Raw genomic sequence first — 22,412 nt, 5'->3', positions numbered from 1 at the left:
ACCCCAGCTCCCTCAGCTGCTCCTCATAAGACTTGCTCTCTAGACCCTTCACCAACTTTGTTGCCCTTCTCTGGACACGCTCCAGGACCTCAATGTCCTTCTTGTACTGAGGGGCCCAACACTGAACACAGGATTCGAGGTGCGGCCTCACCAGTCCTTAGTACAGGGGCACCATCCCTGGCCTGCTCTTGCTGGCCACACCATTGCTGACACAAGCCAGGATGCTGTTGGCCTCCTTGGCCACCTGGGCACACTGCTGCCTCATGTTCAGACAGCTGTCAGCCAGCACCCCCAGGTCCTTTTCCTCCAGGCAGCTCTCCAGCCACTCCTCCCCAAGCCTGTAGTGTTGCATGGGGTTGTGACCCAAGTGCAGGACTTGGCATTTGACCTTGTTGAATCTCATACCATTGGCTCCAGCCCAATGATCCAGCCTGTCCAGGTCCCTCTGTAGGGCCTTCCTGCCCTCCAGCAGATCAACACTCCCACCCAGCTTGGTGTCATCTGCAAACTTACTGAGGGTGCACTCAATCCCCTCATCCAGATCATCAGTGAAGATATCAAACAGGACCAGCCCCAACACTGAGCCCTGGGGAACCCCACTCATGACCGGCCACCAACTGGATTTGACTCCATTCACCACCACTCTCTGGGCTCGGCCGTCCAGCCGGTTTTTAACCCAGCGCAGAGAGCACTTGTCTAAGCTGTGAGCAGCCAGCTTCTCCAGGAGAATGCTGTGGGAGGCAGTGTCAAAGGCCTTACTAAAGTCCAAGTTGACAATGTCCACAGCCTTCTCCTCATCCACTAAGCGGGTCACCTTATCATAGAAGGAGACCAGGTTAGTGAGGCAGGACCTCCCTTTTGTAAACCCATGCTGGCTGAGCCCGACCCCCTGGTTGTCCTGCACATGCCACATAATGGTATTCAAGATGATCTGCTCCATGAAACAAAGCAGTGACAAAAAATGGGATATGTTAAAATTGGCCCAAGTTATAATAAGCAGATTTGTTTGCATGTATCATACAAACATGGAAATAGCTGAAAAAGAATCTTAAAACAGGAAGTTTTACTGTACGTTTAATTTTTTGCCGTAGGAATTGCATCAAATGTTGCATTTTCTTATCCGTTATGCTGGCAATGCATTTTTGGAATGCCTCAGGAGAATTTGCACAGTTGCACCTTGCACTGGTTAGCTATTTTACTGCTTCATTCACTCCCTTTAAGTCCCTAGTACTTCATGGTCCTTTGATAATAATGTAGTTTTTGCTGATGTGGTGTCAAAGTTGCAAATGGATCAATCTAGAGGTAACAAATATGGCTGCTTATCTATTGATTAAAAAAAAAAAAAAGTTTGGCAGAATAGTGAAAAATAAACATAAATAGATGGTGATGACTTAATTTAAAATGAAAATCCAGCTTCCATACAGTCATTGCTGTTCACGGGTTGTAACCTGTAACTTAAGTGGGAAGTAAGGAGAAAGTTGAACTTCGTAGTGGCTTGATAAAGGTGAAAGGGAGTGATTGTTTGCTGTCTTAATACAGTAACAGGGGGGCTTCAAGTGAAGTTCGGAGGCGGCAGGTTTGCCTGGGTTCAGAGAGCAATTTGCTAACAGAGAGCAAAATTTGATTCTGTTCTCTGAAGCAGGAGGAAAATCTTCCAGTATACGTAATGCTTGTTGTCTTCTGCTTTTCATAGTTGAAAGAAAAAATGAAAGAACAGTCCTGGAACATCCTCTTTGTTGAACGTGGACATGGTGTCAGTATGTTTCGAACAAAGAAGACTCGAGACCTTGTTGTAAGAGGGATCCCAGAGGCATTAAGAGGAGAGCTCTGGCTGCTCTTCTCAGGTATTGCATAGCAAGTACAATTCATTTATTTTGTGGACTCCACTGTGTGGATGTTCTAGTTACTGACTGAACGTAGTCTGGCAAAAATGCTCTTACCTCTGGCAATTTATCCAAATCTTTCTGAAGGAAGATGCTTCAAAGTGATGAACGGGATAATTTTGGCTATTATTTTGTTTTGCAGTGATTCAAACTAAACCTGCATCTGCTTCTTTTACAACAAACTCAATTGAAAAACAACAATAAGAATACATGCTGTTCCAGGGGACAGTCAGTTTCAGCAAAGCCTCTTTACTTGCTAAAAAGAAAAGCATGTTTGTGGGACTGCGTTTCAATTGTTTTTGTTTAAGCTTTCTGAGAGAATAGTGTTACCCGACACCAAAAAAAAAAAGTTTTCCTGGCAGAGCATTTGGCCCCAGTTATCGGCAGCTCTTTGCTATATGCTGTTGCTTGGTTTAAAGAGTAGATGTACAGGAATTGTTTTGACACATATGGGATCTTTTGCCAAAGCTCTGAATGTGCTTTTTTGGCTTTCTTCTATAGACCACACCTGTGTCAGAGCGCTTAACTTGAGGAAATGGAGGCCCGGGGAATTAAGACACTGCTTTACAACACATCTGTGTGCTTTCTATTCCTATTCCCTGAAACACTTAGAAAAGCAGCAGCCACTGACTTGATCAGGGTCATGCAGGAAGCCTGTGTCAGATTCAGAAAATGAGCTGCAGATTTTGAGGAGCCACCCAGGACTTTATCTGCTATCTGTACTTACTGTGTTCCCCCCAGCAGAGCTTCCTGCTGTTCTGGAAGATCTGTTTATCATAACAAATATATTTTATACTCTTCATTCAGCCTACTTATGGTCATTCCTTTTGAGGACATCTGACATGAATTTGTCTTTGCTAGTGTCCTTTGAGCGTTTACACAGGCATTTGTGCTTCTGTTACCAGACCGATATCTTTGTCTTGGCAGGTGTTGACGTAGAAGTTATTGAATTAGTTAGGTAAATATCAGTCCTTTGCCTAGTTTTTCTAATCTGTTCCCAGCTCTACAAATGGAAAGGTATTGTGTTTGCCAGAAAACTTGGTCAAAATTGTAGGTGAAAGGAAGCTTTTTCCCCTCCCTCTGCAATGAATCAAAAAAGTAAGTAAAAATCAACTTTGTTATGGAAAGTGACTTAGATTTCCTCCAACCCTTATTTTATTTTGCTTTTCTGTTTTCATTTCAGAGTAGTTCCATTAATATCAGTAGAATTACTCTGATACATTACTGCAGTAACATCTGGAGATTCGTGAGGTACTTCAGTAGTCACCAAAAATTTTTGTACAAATTGCAGACAATCATGTAGATATTTATTGTTGTCCTCTAATACGGTGCAATACAATGTATTGGCAGGTGCTGTAAACGATATGGCATCCAACCCTGGTTATTACACTGAGTTGGTGGAAAAGTCCTTAGGAACGTGCACTTTAGCTACTGATGAAATTGAACGAGATTTACGTCGCTCCTTACCTGAGCATCCCGCTTTTCAAAGTGACACAGGAATTTCTGCACTCAGGAGAGTTCTTACAGCTTATGCATACAGGAATCCCCAAATTGGATATTGTCAGGTACAGCAGTTTTGAGACTCTTAGTGTTGGTTGTCTACATACTAGCTCATGATGGCTGTATAGTGGCGCCTCATAAATTCAATCACATAAATATGTAATGGTTCCTTGCTCGGTGGTTCACTTACTTTGTTTTCATCCCACTGTGTAACGTGAGTTTTTGCATTGTACTTGAATTTGTTGATAAATGCTGTCATGTCGACTTCATATATGCCTTTGTATTCTTACTAGACTTTCGACACTTAAAAATATGTTTATGTAGTTTAAATACTATGCTCTGTATTTAGTAATACAGAGGAAAAGGTCTTATACTAGATACAGCTGTAGGTTATCCTAGCATTCTAAAATGTGCTGTAAAGTGCTTTCAGAAATACAAATTTTAGCAAATGACAACAGTTGTGTTTTCACAGTCTTTCCTCATAAATGCTTCCTTTCCTATTTAAATGTTACAGGCAATGAATATTTTGACATCAGTACTTCTGCTGTATGCTAAAGAGGAGGAAGCATTCTGGCTTTTGGTTGCTGTGTGTGAAAGGATGCTACCCGATTATTTCAATCGTCGAATCATTGGTAACATCCGTCTGTCTTTTTATCTATCTAGAATTGAGTGTAAATGACCATTCATTAAGAACAAATGTAAAGAATGAGCTGAAGGCTGAACAGCGAAGAGAAACCATTGCATTTGGTTCAGTATTGTGAAGTAGAAAATGGGAGTTACAGAGAACGTCCCAAGACTCCTCCTTAAGCCGGAGTGGATATGATTTGCAGATGTTGTCATTACCCTAGGCGTAACTACTCAGGAGGTAGCCAATTAGACTGTTATACCATTTTTTTTTTAATTATAACTGCAATTCATACTATCTGTTTGAAACTTAGTGAGCTTAAATGAAGGAAAAACAGTTACTCCAGGTCCAGACTTACTCTTTGATCTCATACTCAGTACTTGCAGATGTATATGCTGGAAGAAAATTGGACGTGAAGTTTCTAATTGCAGAGAGTGTGTATTGGCTGTCAGGAGAATCACTGGAAGTAGCCACACACCCACAGAAGTGCTAACATGCTTTAAAACATGCAGCAAGGCTCTGGACCTATGCACAGCATCCATAGCTTCCGGTGTAGGGAGCGAAGCCGGTGGTTCCACGCAGCTAGGCCTGTGCTTGCTTTTACCACAAAGTTGTATTAGGACAGGGGCTTGATTTCTGGCCGGTGCTCTGAGAAAAGTGTGCTTCTCTGTATTAAGATTTGGGTGGTGGTTTTGTTATCCTTTCCCTGCAGGTGCCTTGGTAGATCAGGCAGTGTTTGAGGACCTCATCAAGGTTCATCTGCCTCAGTTGACAGACCACATGACGGACATGACTTTTTTCTCCTCGGTCTCTCTCTCCTGGTTCCTTACCCTTTTTATCAGCGTGCTGCCTATTGAAAGTGCAGTCAACGTGGTGGACTGTTTCTTCTATGATGGAATAAAGGCAATCTTGCAGCTGGGTCTGGCAGTGTTGGAATACAACATGGAGAAGTTGCTGACTTGCAAGGATGATGCCGAAGCAGTCACCGTTCTCAACAGGTATCAGTGGAACTGTTATTCTTACAGGCTGTGTAGCAGCTGCTATAACTGCAAATAGATAAGCCATTCTGGGGCAGCTGAGAAGACATCTGGCCAAGACTTCCAAAGGCTTCAGATGAATTAAGTGTTGATCTGGGGCAAAAATTCTGGAAGGGGTGGCTGGAAAGTGTGCCTGGATCCTCTGAAAATCCCATCCTCCACTGAAGTTCTTCTAAAACCATTGCCATTTGGTGTATTTTAAAGTAAAAACAATGCTTTTTTTTTTTTTTTCTGGAATGTGTGTCACTTATAGAAGGTGGCTTTCCTTAATGATGAGGTAATTAGAGCATACTAAGACTGTTCCAAACAGTTCATCAACTTACACCATATTCTACAGCTCTGTTCTTGTAGTTTAGGCTACAGGTTCCTCTGCTGCTAATGGCTTAAAATAGAAATAAGACAATAAAAAATGCAATGAGGACAATCATGACCAGATGTTTGTTCTATATTAGCATTTGAAGAATAAATTCCAGTGTGCAACATGAAGTGCATTTTAAACTGATGTATTGCAAGCAGTTGCAGGTTTTGCTTCACTACCTACCCAAGTTCTGCTATTGCTGCTGTGATTGTGTATCACAGCAAAATGTATTAAAAACTTAAAATTAAAAATTAAAATTAAAAAATGTATTAAAAATTAAAGTATTAAAACAGCAAAATGACTGTGCTGTAGGAGTCACCAAGTTATGACTGTTAAGAACTGATAATAAGCATTTCCTTTTAGTGAGACTTTTAAATGTTTGAATAGGGTTGGAGCTACAGAATTAATGAGGAAAATGTAATTTTTGTTATAAGAGACCATGCGGCCTGGTATTTATTGTAGAACCTAGCTGTACTCATTTAAACATTTAACACTTAAAAAATTAACAGTAAGAGCACATTCACCTGGTTTTAATATATTAAAATTTAAAGTCTGGAATTGTGGTGAAATTTTAATTTTCACTTGAACCGAGCAAGCTGATGTTTCCATTTGACACCCAAGATTCTGAAGATTATTATGAACTCCTTTTGAACTCTTGCTTTCAGCATTTTCTCTGGCTGTAACACTTCTATTGCACAGTTAATCCAGCCTGCAGCATGCTGGTATATTTAAAAAATTATTACAGTAGTTTGCTTCTCCTCAAGAAACAGGAAGCTATTAGTCCGTAGAAACATGTCCCTGGTGTTGGCAAGGGGATTGGCCAGCGTCCATAATGGATCTGCTTAGGCTGGTTAAGTAGGTGTGATGAATAGGTGCAGATCAGGCATGTCTTGGCTTATGCATCAAGGGAATTAAGATTGCCTCAGTCACAGTTCAGGACAAGCCTCTCTTCCTCTCTCCCAGTTATGTGTTACAACCTTGCTAGATGGATTAGAGAACAGGGGGAATGCTGAGTGGAAGGGACCTTGGCAAGTCTCTAGTCTAACTTCCCGCTCAAAAGAGGATTACTGCTAGCACTAGATCACATCAGCCATGTTACGGTCTAGCTGGGTCTTAAGAACTCCAGGGTTGGAAGCTCTACAGCCTTCTCTGGGTAGCTGGTTCCCATGTTTGTATATCTTTGTTACTATTAGGGCGTATTTGTTCTAGTCATGCTGATATTCTTGGCTATTCCCATACTCTATGCACTTTTTCTTCACGAGATGCTGATGTTATAGTTTTGTTGTGATAAACTGGTTCCTGATAACTTCTCGTGTGTTTGCTTTGTGCAGATTTTTTGACAGTGTCACTAACAAAGACAGTCCTTTGCCTCCAGCTGTGCAGCAGGGCTCCAACCTCAGCAATGCAAAGAGTGACCACCCAAAAGTGGACATTACTGATTTGATCCGAGAGTCAAATGAAGTATGTGTTCTTGTGGGTATGTTTTTGCATCCCATGTGGTCTTTATGTTGCATGGGCTACCTTAAAATAGTGCAGCTGCATTGTACAAACAAGAGTAGAAAGTCTGTCTAGATTGGTAGAAATTGGGCTCTATATTTTGTGAAGCCTCCCTGAAAATCTTACAGGTTATGGGGTAGGTTTGGTTTTGTATTGTTTTGGCTTTTTATCTGCCAGCAATGTGCTTGTGAGGCTGTCCTGAGTGGCGTTCCCTAGGTTCATCACAGGTCATGTATTCCATCCCTCATTCACTTTATTAGAAGTCAATTAAATGACAAAGTAGAGCAGAAACAGCCCTTGCATTTACTAATTTCAGACTGATTACTACATGTTGCAGATAGTGGTAACATTCTATGTAACAACCCGTGCAGGTAACTGCGTACTTGAGTAGTTTATTGTAGGGGTTAAATGACTGTTCAGAGATGTGTTGGGTGAGGAAGACCAGTTATGAATTTTTAACTCTTTCTTTCAATTTGTGAGTTTTTCTGCAGCGCCTAGCTTTGCAGCTCTGCACTGGGGAGGAAGTAGGTCTAGCTTCTCCGCCTTTTGTCCTTAGATTTTCATGAGGTGTTTCCTTCCTTAGCATGATTTATATCAGGGTATTAATGCATTTGTAGATGGGGTTCTGCTCAGTCCACCTGAAGTGAAGGGCAACCTGAGAGAAAAGATTTGTTCGCATTTTGTTTTTTCTATTAGCTTGTTTCTTTTATCTGTATTATACTTTTTTTCTTTTCTGATTTTCAGTTATATGTTTCTAGTGAGAGATCTACAATACATGTCTCTTGGAAAAATGTCCTGGCCTTGACTCAGAAAAGAACAACTAACTGTAATTTATAGGATTTAGGAACTGTCTTTTGATTTTTACTGAGAAGAGGGCTTCCACTTTAGTAGGATGAACAAAGACAAGAATCAGAAATTCAAGTTCCCTTGAAGTGTCTTTATGGAATTGGGCTAATCACATAAAAAGTCTGTCCTGCTATCAGTATTGTTTCACAAGAATGTTATACTGAAGTATCATGTTTGTAAAACACTTCAAGTTCTTGCAAGAAGAGTTGCAAACTCTTCCTTGTCATGGTGAGATCTCATAGTGAGGATGACTACTTGCAGAATAAAGAACAGAGATGGTGAATAATGAAGTGCTGTATATTGTATTCTGAAGTGTAAACTGATGCTTTCACAGAGGTGGAATCATTACTGAAAGACAAAGCAAAAGAAACTTCCTTTCTTCATTGAGGTGCTGGAGCGTGTCCAGAGAAGGGCAGCGAAGGTGGTGAAGGGTTTGGAGAACAAGTCTGATGGGGAGCAGCTGAGGGAGCTGGAGTTGTTTAGTCTGGAGAAGAGGAGACTGAGGGGAGACCCTGTTGCTCTCTACAGCTACCTGAAAGGAAGTTGTAGTGAGCTGGGGGTTGGTCTCTTCTCCCAGGTGACTAGCGATAGGACGAGAGGAAACAGCTTCAAGTTGCACCAGGGGAGGTTTAGATTGGATACTAGGGAAAATATCTTTACTGAAAGAGTGGTCAGGCACTGAAACAGGCTGCCCAGGGAGGTGGTGGAGTCACCATCCCTGGAGGTGTTCAAAAAACATGTAGATGCGGCAGTTCGGGACGTGGTTTAGGAGGCCTGGGGGTGTTGGGTTGACGGTTGGACTTAAGGCCTCAAGGATCATCTTCCAACCTTAATGATTCTATGATTCCATGATTTTTCCCGTGCCTTTGCAGGCAGGTGACTGGACCAAAGCAATAGTCTCTGATTTGGTATGGCTTTTGAACATTGATTTGGGCAGATCCTTGAACCTGAATCTCCCACCTGCAAGTTGACAGCCCTATTCCTAGGCCTGTACCCCCATTTCTATCTCATAGCCCTTTCTTTTTGGATGCAATTTTTTATCTTCAGTTGAAACTGAATTTCTTCAGTGCTGGTGAGTGTCACAACCCCTTGTTTGAGAACTGCTGATACAAAGTGAGAGTCAATTTTCTGCTTCCCATTTTGACCAGACAGTTAATTTCAACACAGTTCTGTTCTGGTAAAGGGTTTTATTTTCATATTGCTGTAGAAATAAAATAAAAGAAGTTTTGAAATGGGAAGATTGCTGCAATGGAGAGTTGTCATTCTGCAGATAGGTCTAGTTACAAATAATGAATAAGTGAACAGAGACGTCTCTGTGATACTGTTGCTTCGCATGAGCGTTCACAAGATAAACGAAATTATGTGAAAAGATATGGAGTTGAATTTTAAAATTATGTTCAATTTCATGCCTTTATGACTCAGGCACAAACGCAAGTCTTATTCTTTAGCAGTCTAATCAGGTATGAAGAAGTCATGTTTAACAAGGGAATGGAAGAACGTGTAACATTTTATCACATCACACTAATTCAGAGTGAGATTATACAGCTTCTTTATATTCTTACTGAGGCCATTGCACAATATCAGTGACCAGAAACCAGACCAGTGAATGAGCTATGATTCAGAGATGCAAGTTCTTTCTGCTTCCTCTTTGTTCCAAGTGATCTTCAGAGGAACATTAGAAATACTGTTCTGGAAGAGAACTCAACAGGTCATCCAGTTCAGCTCCCTGTCCAGCATACACCCAGATCATCCTTGAAATAAGTCTAATGTTGTTAAAACTCTTCAACAAAAGAGAATCTGCAAAAAGTTTAGCCCATTGTAGGGTTTCTCTCTCCTTGTCAGAAAATATCTTATTTTCAGTATAGTTCCCCTTGGATGCTTATAAAGTGCTATTGAGGATAGTAGGTTGCAGTTTTCTCTGCAGTTCCTTGTTGCTATTAGGTGGTGGTTGTTCATCACTTACCCTTTCAACTCTGATCTTTCCTTTTTATAGATTCAGCACAACCCTTTCCTCTAAACTTTCCTCAAAGCTTATGTGCTCAGACTCTTTATGACTGTGTTGCAGTTTGTCACATCTTGTTTAAAGTGCATTGCTGAAAACGGTAACAAAACACACTGCTGAAGAAACTTCTGAAAATCCTGCCTAGTTTGGTTGTTTATCACTTGTTTGTTCTCAAAGTTTGGTATTAGAAGCAGTTGTGCACATTGTGCATGGTGACCAAGGGTAGGCCATGTCTTCTTGGTTCCATGTGTTGCTGAAGAGTGTCAAAAACCTTACAGAAGTAAAAATGTATCCTATCTGCTGTTTCAGTTCTACACAGTAGACTGAATTGCCTGATATGAGGAAATTAATTCAATTTCACATGACCTTGATAAAGAATGTTGGCATGTTTTGATTTATCTTACCTGTTTCTATTTAGATTTTAATTGTTTAATAATTTGTTCCATGATTTCTCTTCTTTGTTTCTAGTTTTTGCCTACTATCCCACTTTTCTTTAAAGGTAAATGTATTTATTCTACTCCAGTGCTCAGATGCCTTCCCTGTCCTCCAGAAATTCCAGAGGTAGCTAGGAATGGTTCAGGAATTACTTCAGCTAATTTCTAGAGTTAACTACAGTGAACTTCAAGCCCTGACAACATACACATCTTAGAATTTGCTGCCTTACAGTAGTAGCCACCATGCAATAGCAGAGATGGATATAGAGCTGGCACGCAGTAAAAACCCCTTCCTTTGTCTTCCTACACAGTGAATCACAGAATCACAGAATGGCAGGGGCTGGAAGGGAGCTCTGGAGATCATCTCATCCAACCCCCCTGCTTGAGCAGGCACCCCCAGAGCAGGGGGCACAGGACCACGTTCAGGCAGGGTGTGAATGTCTCCAGGGAAGGGACTCCACAGCCTCTCTGGGCAGCCTGTGCCGCCCCTGCTCTGGCACCTGCACAGGGAAGGGTTTTTTTCTCATATTGAGGTGGAACATCCCGTGTTCCAGCTTGTGCCCATTGACCCTTGGCCTGTCATTGGGCACCACTGCAAAGAGTCTGGCCCCATTCCCTTGACAGCCACCCTTTAGATATTTATAAGCATTGATGAGATCCCCCTCAGCCTTCTCTTCTCCAGGCTGAACAAACCAGGGTCTCTCAGCCTTTCCTCATAAGGGAGATGCCCCAGTCCCCTGATCGTCTCGGTAGCTCTCCGCTGGACTTGCTCAAGCAGTTCCCAGTCCTTCTTGAACTGGAGAGCCCAGACCTGGACACAGCACTCCAGGTGTGGCCTCACAAGGGTGGGGTAGAGGGGGAGGATAACCTCCCTCGACCTGCTGGCCACACTCCTTTTAATGCATCCCAGGATACTGTTGGCCTCCTTGGCCCCAAGGGCACAGTGCTGGCTCAGGGTCACCTCGCTGCCCACCAGCACTCCCAGGTCCTTCTCAGTGGAGCTGCTTTCCAGTAGTTCAGCCCCCAGCCTGTGCTGGTGCATGGGGTTGTTCCTCCCCAGGGGCAGGACCTTGCACTTGCTCTTGTTGAATTCCATGAGGTTCCCCTCGGCCCAGCTCTCCAGCCTGTCCAGGTCTCGCTGGATGCAGCACGGCCTTCTGGTGCATCAGCCACCCCTCTCAGCTTGGTATCATGAGCAAACTTGCTAGGGTGTGCTCTGTCCCTTCATCCAGGTCAGTGATGAATATGTTGAACAGGACTGGACCCAGCACAGACCCCTGGGGAACACAGCTGGTGACAGGCCTCCATCCAGACTTTGCTCCATTGATCATGACCCTCTGAATTCTGTTGCTGAGCCAGTTCTCTGTCCACCTCACTGTCCACTCATCCAACCCACACCTCACTAGCTCGCCTGTGAGGATGCTGTGGGAGACAGTGTCAAACGAACTACTTCAGTTTCTTCTTTCTCCATCACTCTTTGAAACACCTGCCCTTTTAAAAGTTACGCTGTTAAGGGAGAATGTTAGTACTCTAATGAATGATTTTTTGCTCAAAGTTTCTGGGGTTTTCCTTTGTCCCCTTATCCTGTGTTGTACTTAAATGCAAGAAAAAAAATATCTGCTTAGATCTGTCTAGCAAGTTGATTTCACGGAACAATGCTTTTTTTCTTAGCGATACGGCAATATTCGATATGAGGATGTTGAGAGCATGCGCTGCAGTAACAGGCTGTATGTGATCCAGACATTAGAAGCTACGACCAAGCAGAATGTGGTGAGTGACTTGGAAGAGCTAGACCCTTCCCTCTGACAAAATTCATTCCCTTTTGGGAAATTCTGAGAAGAGCTACATTTTCCAGGGCCAAATATATAATTTTATATGCTGAAATTCCTCGTCTGCAGGGTGTCTGTTAACTGAGGTTTGGCCTATGACGTTTTCAGTCTGTGAATCACAGCACGACCTTCTGGTCTTGGTACAAGTAACACCATCACAGACAACTTCTAAAGGCTGGCCAATATCTGATGCTGTGCATTGATTGGAACAGGCTGACCTATATTTCTCTCTGCTGTAGTTAAATTGTTAAAGCGTTTCTCTCAGAGACATAGAGCACTGTAAAATGTCCACAGTGCTACAGTAAAACAATCACCTGCATTTTTACTCCAGAAAGCAATCCCAAATGCCACTGAAGAGATCATTGTACTGCACTCAACAAGGGTTGCTTTTTGTCTGTGGTGTGTGTGGGTGTCTGGTAATGCGTGCGTGGAGTGGTAGCTCTTCAGCTGCCAATATTGTCCTTTAAGTTCAGAATCCTAAATGAAGATGGAGGTTGCAAGGTGCTGGTGATAACACTAGTCTATTTAAGAAGCGGTGCTGCTTTCTGTAGTAAACGTGGCTTGTAGCAACTGATACTAAATGCTGATGGTTGTGCTAAGATGGTAACTGTTGTACTTCATTTTACAAAACATACATATTGTGAAGATAAAACCTGGTTTTGCAGCTAACGTTGTTTTAAAAACCTGTGAACAATTTTTTTTTTAATTGAAAAAATTAGGGTTCAGCTGAACATGCATTTGCCCTTTATAAAGAAAGCTATATGTTTATAAGGTATATAATGTTATATATAGTATATTCTAGTAATATAATTATAATAGGTTCTATTAATAATTATTATAATATAATATAGAATATAATGTATATACTGTATATCATTATAAGTAATTGAGTTTTATCTCCTGGCTTTCATAGTGTAGGCTTTATGTATGCAAGTAATGTGACTAGCTTTAAGTTCTCTTTTTTGGGAGAAATAATTTCTTTCAGTCTATAATATTCTGACTGCTTTTAAAAAAGAAATTCTATTCTTACTCCTAATTGTAACATGCCAGTACCAGTGTCTTTTAATGTAAGGTTAAGTCTCCCATAACTTTATTCTACGGGCTTGTTCCAAAGAGGGAAGACTCATTAATTAATTTTCTCTTGATTTTGTTTCAGTTACGTGTTGTGTCTCAGGATGTAAAATTCAGTCCTAGTGATCTTGAAGAACTTTATGAATTATTCAAGGTAATGAGCCGTTTTCCTTACTTACCAAACATCCATCTTAATGGTGGACTGTGTTATGGGTGTGAAATAGCTTTAAGAAATTGAGGTAAAAGCTAGATTCAACATATGTTTTACATATCAGCTTTAAATCAAATTACGTAGTTAGCTGCCCACACTTTAACCCAGAGAGAGTCATTGTTTCAGAAAAACCTAACATTTTATCTTTCCTTTGCAGAAGGAGCACTTTCTTTCCTGTTATTGGAATGTAAATAGTCCTGTCTTGCAACATCACGATGCCAGTCTGCCATATCTTGACCAATACCGGATTGATTGCCAGCAATTCAGGGTTCTGTGTCATCTCCTGAGCCCCTGGTCACACTGTGCAAACAGAGACTCGCTTGCATTGTGGACATTCAGACTGATGGATGAGAGCTCCGATTGCCTTATAAACTTCAAACAATTTGCCTGTGTTCTTGGTATGAGAACAGCACATATATGTAGCACGTTCACATGGGAACTCCATCATGGGAGTAGTCCTGGAGTGTATCACCTTTCTTACGCTATATGAAGAGCTGAAGGAGACTAGCCTCTTAACTGAGGGTCACATAGTCTGGTTTTTATCATGTGACATTAAATGCAAAGGCTGTTGGAATGGCAAGCCAAATGCTCCAAGTATATTTATAAGTTTGAGAGTGGGAGCTACACTACTTAGGTGAATGATAAAGGCTTTACATTACAGAACAGTGCTCTCATTTTCTTGTCTGTATTTCACCATGGAACAGCTAGCACAAAACTTTACAAACTAGTAACTTTTCTGAGACTTTAACCCTCTGGAGAATCTCCTGGCTTTACCATCAAAATATCAGAAAATTAGGAAATAGTATGATCTCATTGCCCAGCCTGTTAGGCTGATGATAAATGCTTCCTCATACTAAGCCATCTCATGCAGAGATCGTGCAAGATGACCAATGCCTTATATCTCTGGGGAACTGAAAGTTTTCTTCACTTACTATTCTGTTCCCTTCATCTTGTTTTCAAAGTGATATTGTTCAGGAAACAAAAATTTGAGGGAAAATTCTGAGAACACATTAGTGCTGTATTTCTTTGGTGCTGTGCAGGACTTACTGTTTTAGTAAGTCATAGGCATTATTAGTGTTCTTTCCTCAGCGTTGGCAAACCCCAGGCTCAGCTGCAGGTGGTACTGCCTTCCTTAAGCTTCATCTTGAATTATATTCCATGTTAGATAGGAGGCATGGCCAGTTCCAACTTCCCTAGGTTGTATTTGTTTAAGGGGGTGTTTTAAAGTTTGGTCTGGTTGAACAGACTGTCTTGCCTCTTCCCTCTAACAGATACCATGTATAATGGAAGTTTCACTGACAAACTCAAGCTTCTTTTTAAGTTGCACATACCTCCAGGTAAGTGAGAGGCAGTGGCATTTGGGGAGGGATGTTCCTGGCTTTTATCATCTTTGCATGTTTTTTTTCTTAGCTTTACTTTTCCTCCTGTTGTCACCAGTCCTGGCTACGGTACAGTCCGATAGCTGTAATATAGATGTGTGTTTCTTCCAGAGTGATGTATTCTTTGGGAAGGACTCTTAATCTGCTCTAACACCATTTCTCTTCATAGGGACCATTTGTCTGTACAAAGCTTTTGCTTTTTATCACTGCTTTGGTAATGCTTGGGAGCCCCAAAACCACTTCATTAATTTATTTATTGCAGCTTTTACTGAAGTAGAATCTCTGAGCCCTTCCAAAGGTGGTGATCTTTCAAAAGAAGAACTGATCCACTTCAGCCAGCTCAGTGGTAAGCTCCAGAGTGTCTCCAGGTTTTGCCTGCAGAATATGATAAGGAATCTATTAATTATCTTATGGTAAAAAATGGGGAGCTCTTTCTGAGGACTAGTAAATCCAGAAAATCGTATCACTGTTAACAAGAATCCTCGGCGAAGATGTACTGTACAATAAAGTAAATAAAGTAGAATTTGTGGATAGTTAGTCTGATGATTGAATTCAAAGGCCAAGGGTGTTTACGTGGAAATAGGGGAGTGTATCTGGTCAGCATTTTTCAGCATAGCGGGCAGCCTGTTGCGGTGATTGTTGAAGTGACGTCCATTTCATTTTTGCATTCAAGGCATAAAGGGATGGTATTTCCCACCTCAAGAAATAAAATAGCCAAATCTGTAATTATTTTGAGACCCATAAGTAAGTGTTTCAAAATTCTTTGCTTCCATTTTAAACGAAGTAAGCTGAAAAAAGTTTTGCAGGGTCTAAGTTTACAGAGTTGATAAAATATTTGGTTTCGAAAGCTGTGCTGTTTTACTTCTTTGGAAGACAGATCCTTTTCGGAACTATACAGAAGTACCTTATCTGTAGTACATGGGTGCTGTTCTCACCACTGTTCAAGACGTGAGCCATGAATGTTTTGAAGATTATTTATTTGATATAACTGATTGCATTTTCTTTTGTGATCTCCAGCCTCATGGTGGCTTCTGTTTTTATAGAAAGTATGCAAATCTTATCATGTTTCTTCTTGGCCTAATTTGTGTTGAGAACATAGGGGTCGGTGAGGTTCTTGCTCCTTAAGGAAGGAGTTTTTGATAAAAGGAAACGAACCGTTGGTCCTCCTTTCTCAAATAAATAACCCTTTCTTCTTTTTCTCCTCCTAAACTTTTAAAGTTTCATCTGTTGGGGATAGTCTTGAAAGTGATTCTTTGAAGAGCAGCCCTGAAAAAGGTAACAAATCCTGGAGACATTTGGTAACTGTCTTTTGGGGAAGCAGAGCTGGGGAAGTGTGTGGTGACAAAGTATACTGAGTAACATCATCTCTAGCATAGTGCTAGCATTATATACACTTTTATAAGTACAGTCCTGGGGGGGTGAGAGGGTAATGTAAACTCTGATCCTGTTTAGTCCTTGGCCCCACCACCCTGTTGAGAAGGAATGACATTGAGGATGCCAGTTCTTTTGCTCATCGCCCCTCATGGGAAGCTCTTAGTTCTTGCTTGTTCACTTTGGTTTTTTTTCCCTTTTCTTTTTTTGTCAAGTAGGGAAGGGGAAAGTTGATATTCAGGCATATCTGAAGCAATGGCAAGATGAACTTCTTAAAAAAGAAGAAAACATTAAGGATTTGCCAAGAATGAATCAGGTAAACTGTCTGCCTGGGTCTTACTTAAGTCTATTTTTGACTGCTGTTTATCCTTTAAGTTCTATTAGTAGTTTTCTAAAGGATTTGTAGGATCCCTTAAATTTCAGACCTTCACATTAATCATTAGACTGTGGGGTTTTTTTGAACTGCTGTAACTGTAAGCTTACGAAGAGAGGGACTTTCAGACACACTTAGGTTTATCAGGGCTGGTCTGTGCCCATGTTGTCATTAGAGCAGTTGTACCACATGCAGCAGCAGGCACTGGATTAAGGTCACAGTGTATAGTGAAAAGAACAGTTGTGTTGCTGTTCTCTGAATAGTCTCCTCTATATCCCTCTGTAGTCTCAGTTCATCCAGTTCTCAAAAACTCTGTACAATCTGTTCCATGGGGATCCTGAGGAGGAACTGTTATATCGGGCTATAGCGGTGGTTACCAGCCTCCTGCTGAAAATGGAAGAAGTTGGGAGAAGACTGCAGAGTCCCACATCACCAGTCGAAAGTCCAGCTGCTGTTATGGAGGTGCCTGCTGAGATCCCCAGAAAAGGGCAGGAGGAAAGCAGCTCTGAGCAGACTGACAGCAGCAGAGCACAGAGTTTGAGTGGAAACCATGAATGGTCATTTGCCTTTGAACAGATTCTGGCATCCTTATTAAATGAGCCAGCCTTTGTGAGATTTTTTGAGAAATCTCATGACATAAAAGTTAAAATAGAGTGTGCTAAAAATTTGCAACTTAAAGCAAGAACCACAGTGTGATTGTCTTTACCATTGACTCTGAATTAACCATATAAAGCGCTTACAAATGAAGGTTGTTGCTATGGAGATTGAGTCTGGTGTTTACATAGGGAATGGATTTTGGGGAGTTAGCTTTAAATATCAGATTACTGATATGTAATGTAAATAAAAATAGTTCGAAGCACAATCATTTTCTTGCATTGTTCATAAGTTTCAGTCCAAAAAAGACTGAATAATAAACTGTCTTTACCATGTTATTAAAATATGCAACATTGCTTGGAAATACTGAATGTGACCTGTTGCAAACCTATCTGAATGCCAACTGTTACGGTGTGTGCTCTCCAAGTTCATTTCTATTACTGTGATAAAAGGAATGACTTCCAGCCATTTTCACTTAAAAGGAGTATTGACAGCTTCCAGGTTAGTTTAATTATTTCCAAACTTGCATGTGAACTGGGCTCAAAGCAGGTTGAAGACTAAGAATAGAGGCTGTGGTAGGTAGAGCACGAAGTTAGAGAAAAAAGTTGCCCTGCTCTCAGTTCCTCTGCTTTGGTGTTACCGACGGTCCTCGACTCCTGCAGATTCCAGCCCCCCGTCGGCAGTTTGCAGGCTGCCTTCTCCCAGCCCGTGTCTCATTTTTTGCAACAAACAACTGGTTTCCTGCTTTCCTGGCTCTGCCTATATATGAGTTCTCTTTCCCATTTTCATACCAATCCTCCTAAAATACAGGTGAAAGGCTGGAAGCTTGTCATGCAGGCTGCACAGGGATGCAAAAGCTGGTGTAGAGCGTAGAAAGCAAAGGAAAGCAGCAGCTAAACCTGTCTGACCACGTGGTGGTTGTCACTCATCGTGCAAGAGGAGCCATTGTTGGCTCCTTAGGAGCATGTTGATGAAATGTATAGTTTTGCTTGTGTTTGGAAAGCCCCAGCGCATACCATCTTTAGCTGCTTCCAAGTTAGCTGAATGCTGACACTTGAACTGCTAGGGACAGATGGCAGTTGTTACTCCTTTGCCTACTCTGAGTCCACACCTCAGCCTAGTGGTTCTTTCTTTTCCACAGCTCTCTGGAATACTGATGCTGTAATATTTTCTATCTGCCAGGATTTATGGCAACAAGAAAACCCTCTGGAATCTGACTTGAAATTTTTAATATATGAAAGACGATATAGTAAAGATCCTGTGGAGGCAAGCTCTGCCAGCGTTAATGCTGATAAATGTTGACCTTGAACCTTTGGTAGCTGGTGCTAGAATGAGTTTAGAGAAAGAGGGGAAGAGCTTGTATTTTAACAACAACAAAAAAAAAGCAAACTGGGAGTCTGTGCCAAACTAATGGCTGTTTCTAAAGCCTGTATGACAATCTTTCTCCGCAGAGCAGCATTATTTTTATACTGTGCACGTTTTTTGTAAAGAAGCAGAACGGGGATGGTGTCATTCACTGAGGCTTTTCTTGCAATACTAATATGAATGAAGAACAAAATTAAATTCTGACTTATGTTACAAGCACTTGGTGAAATACCATCATTGCAATTGATGGAAAATTGATGCTGCTTCTAGAGAATACAGTTTTGGTCAGGAGCAATGAATTTATGAATTATTTCTTATACTGTCGCCCATACTCTCAGGTATTAATGTAAAATAAAGTTTTACGGAATGAACAGTAACTCCAAAACTATGTCATATATGTGAGAAATGAGGAAGCTTTTTTCAGAAGCCTTCACAAAGTAATTACACTTGATACAATATAATACTGATCTGTATTTTTATGCGTAAAATATAAAAACTAATTTATGCACTCATATGGATATGTTTCTGAGGCAAAGTAGGGCAACACTGTTATTTTTAAAATGTATTTACTCACTGTTTTCCTAATGTTGTTTTAGAAATAAAAAGCAGATACTGTTGTTCTAGTCCAGGATGTACTCAGATAAGGTTTGCTCGGTGAGTAATTCTTCTGCAAATAGCTGTGCTGAAATTAATGGAGCCCCATGAAAATAGATGCAGCTGCCCATCCGAAAAGCTTTTGTAGGTTTATGATGGATATTGCTAATTTCAGGAAGTAGTCAAAGCCATGAACTATTTGCTAAGCAAGGTAGCGCAGAGATATGAAATTCTTAAAAAACTCAATGACATTTTTTGGTTGAGAGCCAAGGTGTAAGTACAGAAGACTCTAATGAAGGAACCTGCAAAATACAACAGCCTTGTGACATTACTTGGTTTGGTTATGCAAAACCGAGCGCCTTTTTAAAGTGCCATTTTCTATTAGTATCAATCCAAGAGACTGTAGAGCCATTAACAGTTATGTAGTAGCTCTTGTCAGCTATTGTATCTATGTATAGAGATTACCAGCATATATATATATATATATCTAAAAGTAGATTTAAGGTGAGAAGTTAGGATATGTAGGGGAACACTAACTTTTATTAACTGCACAGATTCTTTTGTTCAATTTGTTTCTATTTTTTCCCCCAAAGGGTAGTGTCTTTAAATCATCCCTGCAGGTTGATCCAGCAAGACTAGTCAGAGCGGCCAAGCAGGCACCCTCAGCAGGACGGAGGGTGGAGCAAGGCCGCTTCCACCAGGCCAGCAGCACTCGGGCAACTGCCTAAGTGGCAGGTTCTTCCTTTTGGAGCACGTGGATCACGGGCTGGTCCTTTGGGGACATCTAGATGTAGCAAATGCGGGCTGTTTCCAAGGGGCATGACCCAGAGGTGCGTTTGCTGGGCTGCTTCCAGTGTGCCATAACACTGAGGGACACTCGTGTGTTGCTTGTGACAGAGTAGCTCTGGAGTTAGTGTCTGGCTCCTTTCCTTCCCTTGCCCGTTGTGGGGATAGGCTGGCTAGCAAATCTTTCCTCCTCTTCGGTCCCAAAGGGTGATGCCTTGACTTTCTGTCCCTGACTATGCAGGGCTTTAGATCTGCATGCGGTACAGCTTTTTGGCCATCTGAAGTTCTTGGTGATGTAAAGATGAACCCAGATTCACATCACGTTGCCGTAGGACGCTGCGGGTGTGCACACTTCTGTTGCAGGAGGTCAGCTGCCACATGTGGCTGGGGACTAAGCAGAAGTGCTAGCAACGAGTTTGGCGGTTGCAGAGTCTGACCCAGAATTACTCAGCTGCCTCCCAAGGGGGGGGACTTTCCATTCACATTGTAACTGGCAAGTGTTTAGAAGTGTTTCTGAACCCTGAGCAGTTCATTCACCACCAGGAAGCAGCGCGGTTAAGTGAGTACTGATGTGTCATTTCACGTATCTATGGTTTCTCTGTTTTTCCTGTACAGTTTTCATTAAGTTATCTGTGCTTTTCATTTTTTTGGTTCATTCATAGGAAATAAATGAATGTGCATCATTCAGTACAACATAGTCGTAGGTAGGGTAGAGATTGCTAAACCTAGCGAAGCTGTTTATACAGTTTTAAAATTGCACTACTTGCTGCAGTGTCACCGGTGTGACCTGGCAGCTATGCCATGGCTGGTAACCCGGAAGCCTCCTCAGTGGCTGTCAGCGAGCCCTGCGCAGCCCTTGCTCGTCGCCCGGCCATTAGCGTTGCTGTGCACATGAGATGCGGTTTGTCACACCTGCTGACGGCCAGCAGAGCTGCGATGTTCCCGCAGTCGCGCTCCGGGAGCCTGGCGCCGGTCCCTGCGCTCCAGGTGAATGGTGGCAGCGCTGACCGCCGCGAGGCGCTGGCCGCTTGACCCCTTGTGCACCCAGGTCAGCGCTTGAACACGCAAGGTGAGGAAATAGCGCAACTCCTGGTGATAAAACCACGAGCCCTTTCCACCATGGGGGAGAACTGCGTGCAGGTCAGCTGGTAGCATTTCCCGGGACATGGAAATTGGCCCTGTGACATGAGTCAAAAAAACCACGCTGTGTTTCTGTCCGTTCCTAAAACAAACCACTTGTTCATCACTAATGGCTAGATAATAAGGTATTTTTAGAAGCGTTTACTACCATAGTGACTAAGACCTAGCTGTGTGTTGATCTTATTAGAAATTTCTCATCCAGTTGTACCGTACAAGGGTCTTGATTGCGATTGCAGTTGTTATCTGGACTAACCCAGAAAGAGCTATTCCAATCTGTTTTCAAAAAACCGGGCTATTTTGTCTTTTTTTGCTATAGCTTTGTCACTTTACCAAGAAGGTAACACATGTTTGTGTTGGCAGGTTGGCTTTTTATACAATGTATTGTATGCAGAAGTACTGTAAGACAAATGGGGTGTTAAATAAAAAAATCGTTTCACTTAAAAAAAAAAAAAGAAAATGCCTGTGTTTGAGGCACTTTTATGTCCTGTGATGGCCTGTTTCAGAAGTTCTTTCAAGAGCATTGGTCATGTTAAAGCCACATTGAGTCAGTGCCTTCCAAAGCAAGGACCAAGCCAAAAACCATGCTGGGACACCAACCTCCCCAGAAGTGGAAGCAAACCGAAGAGACCCAGATTTTGAAGCCTGGGACTAGTTTAGCCTGTGTACGGCCTAAGCGTGCGTCAGTGCTGAGCCAGCAAGTGAGTGAGCCCAGGAAGAGTACTGTTACTTGGGTTTTGCATCCAAATTAAAACATTTACTTGAAAGCTGGAGTGGACCTTTTTACAAAGTCATGTAGCGCTAGGACAAAGGGTAATGGCTTTAAACTGAAAGAGGGTAGAGTTAGGTGTACCGTAAGGAATAAATTCTTTGCAATGATGGTGGTGAGGCACTGGAGGGGGTTGCCCAGAGAGGTTGTGGATGCCCCACCATCCCTGGAAATATTCAAGGCCAGGCTGGATAGGGCTTTGAGCAACCTGGTCTAGTGGCAGGTGTCCCTGCCCATGGCAGGGTGAAACTAGATTATCTTCAAGGCCCTTTCCAACCCAAACCATGCTATGAGGCTATGATTTGCAGTGTGCAGACATGTCTACACTGACTCTGTTGCACTGTTGGTTCTAACTTATGTGTTGCCCCATTGCCTCTGGCATGGGTCCTGGAACTCCCAGTCACTCCTGAGCCCCAGCCTGGCAGCTGTTTATACACATGGATAGGCGATGGCTGATGCTCTTGTGCTTCCTGGAGAGCAAGGCACAGCTGCTGATCCCCAACAGGCCCACACCACCCCAGGAATAACAACAGCACAATCTGGGAAAGAGGTCTTACAAGTAGTATTTTATTTCTTTTAAAATACTATGTACAATCTCTTTAAAGCTCATCAAAATGCACGGGCTCCCAGTCAATGGAGCTGTGCAGGGACATAGATTCAAGACAAGAATAAAATCTTTACTGTTCATCTTCATAAGACACTTCCTTTTTCCCATTACAAAATACTTTTAAGAATAATAACATTTATAAAT

The 22,412-nt window shown here is 42.0% G+C and overlaps 1 protein-coding gene across 4 annotated transcripts in view; it reads left to right on the top strand.

Moving 5' to 3' along the window:
- TBC1D8B (TBC1 domain family member 8B) overlaps window positions 1–17,278 on the top strand; it is a 41,132-nt gene extending 23,854 nt beyond the window's left edge. For 3 of the 4 annotated variants that reach the window (XM_064463212.1, XM_064463209.1, XM_064463211.1), the window contains 13 exons: window positions 1,694–1,844; window positions 3,234–3,448; window positions 3,898–4,015; window positions 4,721–5,006; window positions 6,735–6,864; window positions 11,854–11,952; window positions 13,168–13,236; window positions 13,451–13,691; window positions 14,565–14,630; window positions 14,935–15,018; window positions 15,891–15,947; window positions 16,259–16,359; window positions 16,702–17,278. In XM_064463212.1, the coding sequence (XP_064319282.1) occupies window positions 1,694–1,844; window positions 3,234–3,448; window positions 3,898–4,015; window positions 4,721–5,006; window positions 6,735–6,864; window positions 11,854–11,952; window positions 13,168–13,236; window positions 13,451–13,691; window positions 14,565–14,630; window positions 14,935–15,018; window positions 15,891–15,947; window positions 16,259–16,359; window positions 16,702–17,112 (2,028 nt within the window). In that variant the 3' untranslated portion in view covers window positions 17,113–17,278. The remainder of the gene's footprint in view (window positions 1–1,693; window positions 1,845–3,233; window positions 3,449–3,897; window positions 4,016–4,720; window positions 5,007–6,734; window positions 6,865–11,853; window positions 11,953–13,167; window positions 13,237–13,450; window positions 13,692–14,564; window positions 14,631–14,934; window positions 15,019–15,890; window positions 15,948–16,258; window positions 16,360–16,701) is intronic. The other variant, XM_064463210.1, reaches the window with a different exon arrangement.
- The last annotated feature ends 5,134 nt before the right edge of the window (window positions 17,279–22,412 follow it).

The sequence above is a fragment of the Phalacrocorax carbo genome, chromosome 11 (genome assembly GCF_963921805.1).
Source record: "Phalacrocorax carbo chromosome 11, bPhaCar2.1, whole genome shotgun sequence".
NCBI lineage: Eukaryota > Metazoa > Chordata > Aves > Suliformes > Phalacrocoracidae > Phalacrocorax > Phalacrocorax carbo.
Note: the sequence above shows the minus strand (reverse complement) of the source record. Positions and strands in the feature narration are given on the sequence as shown.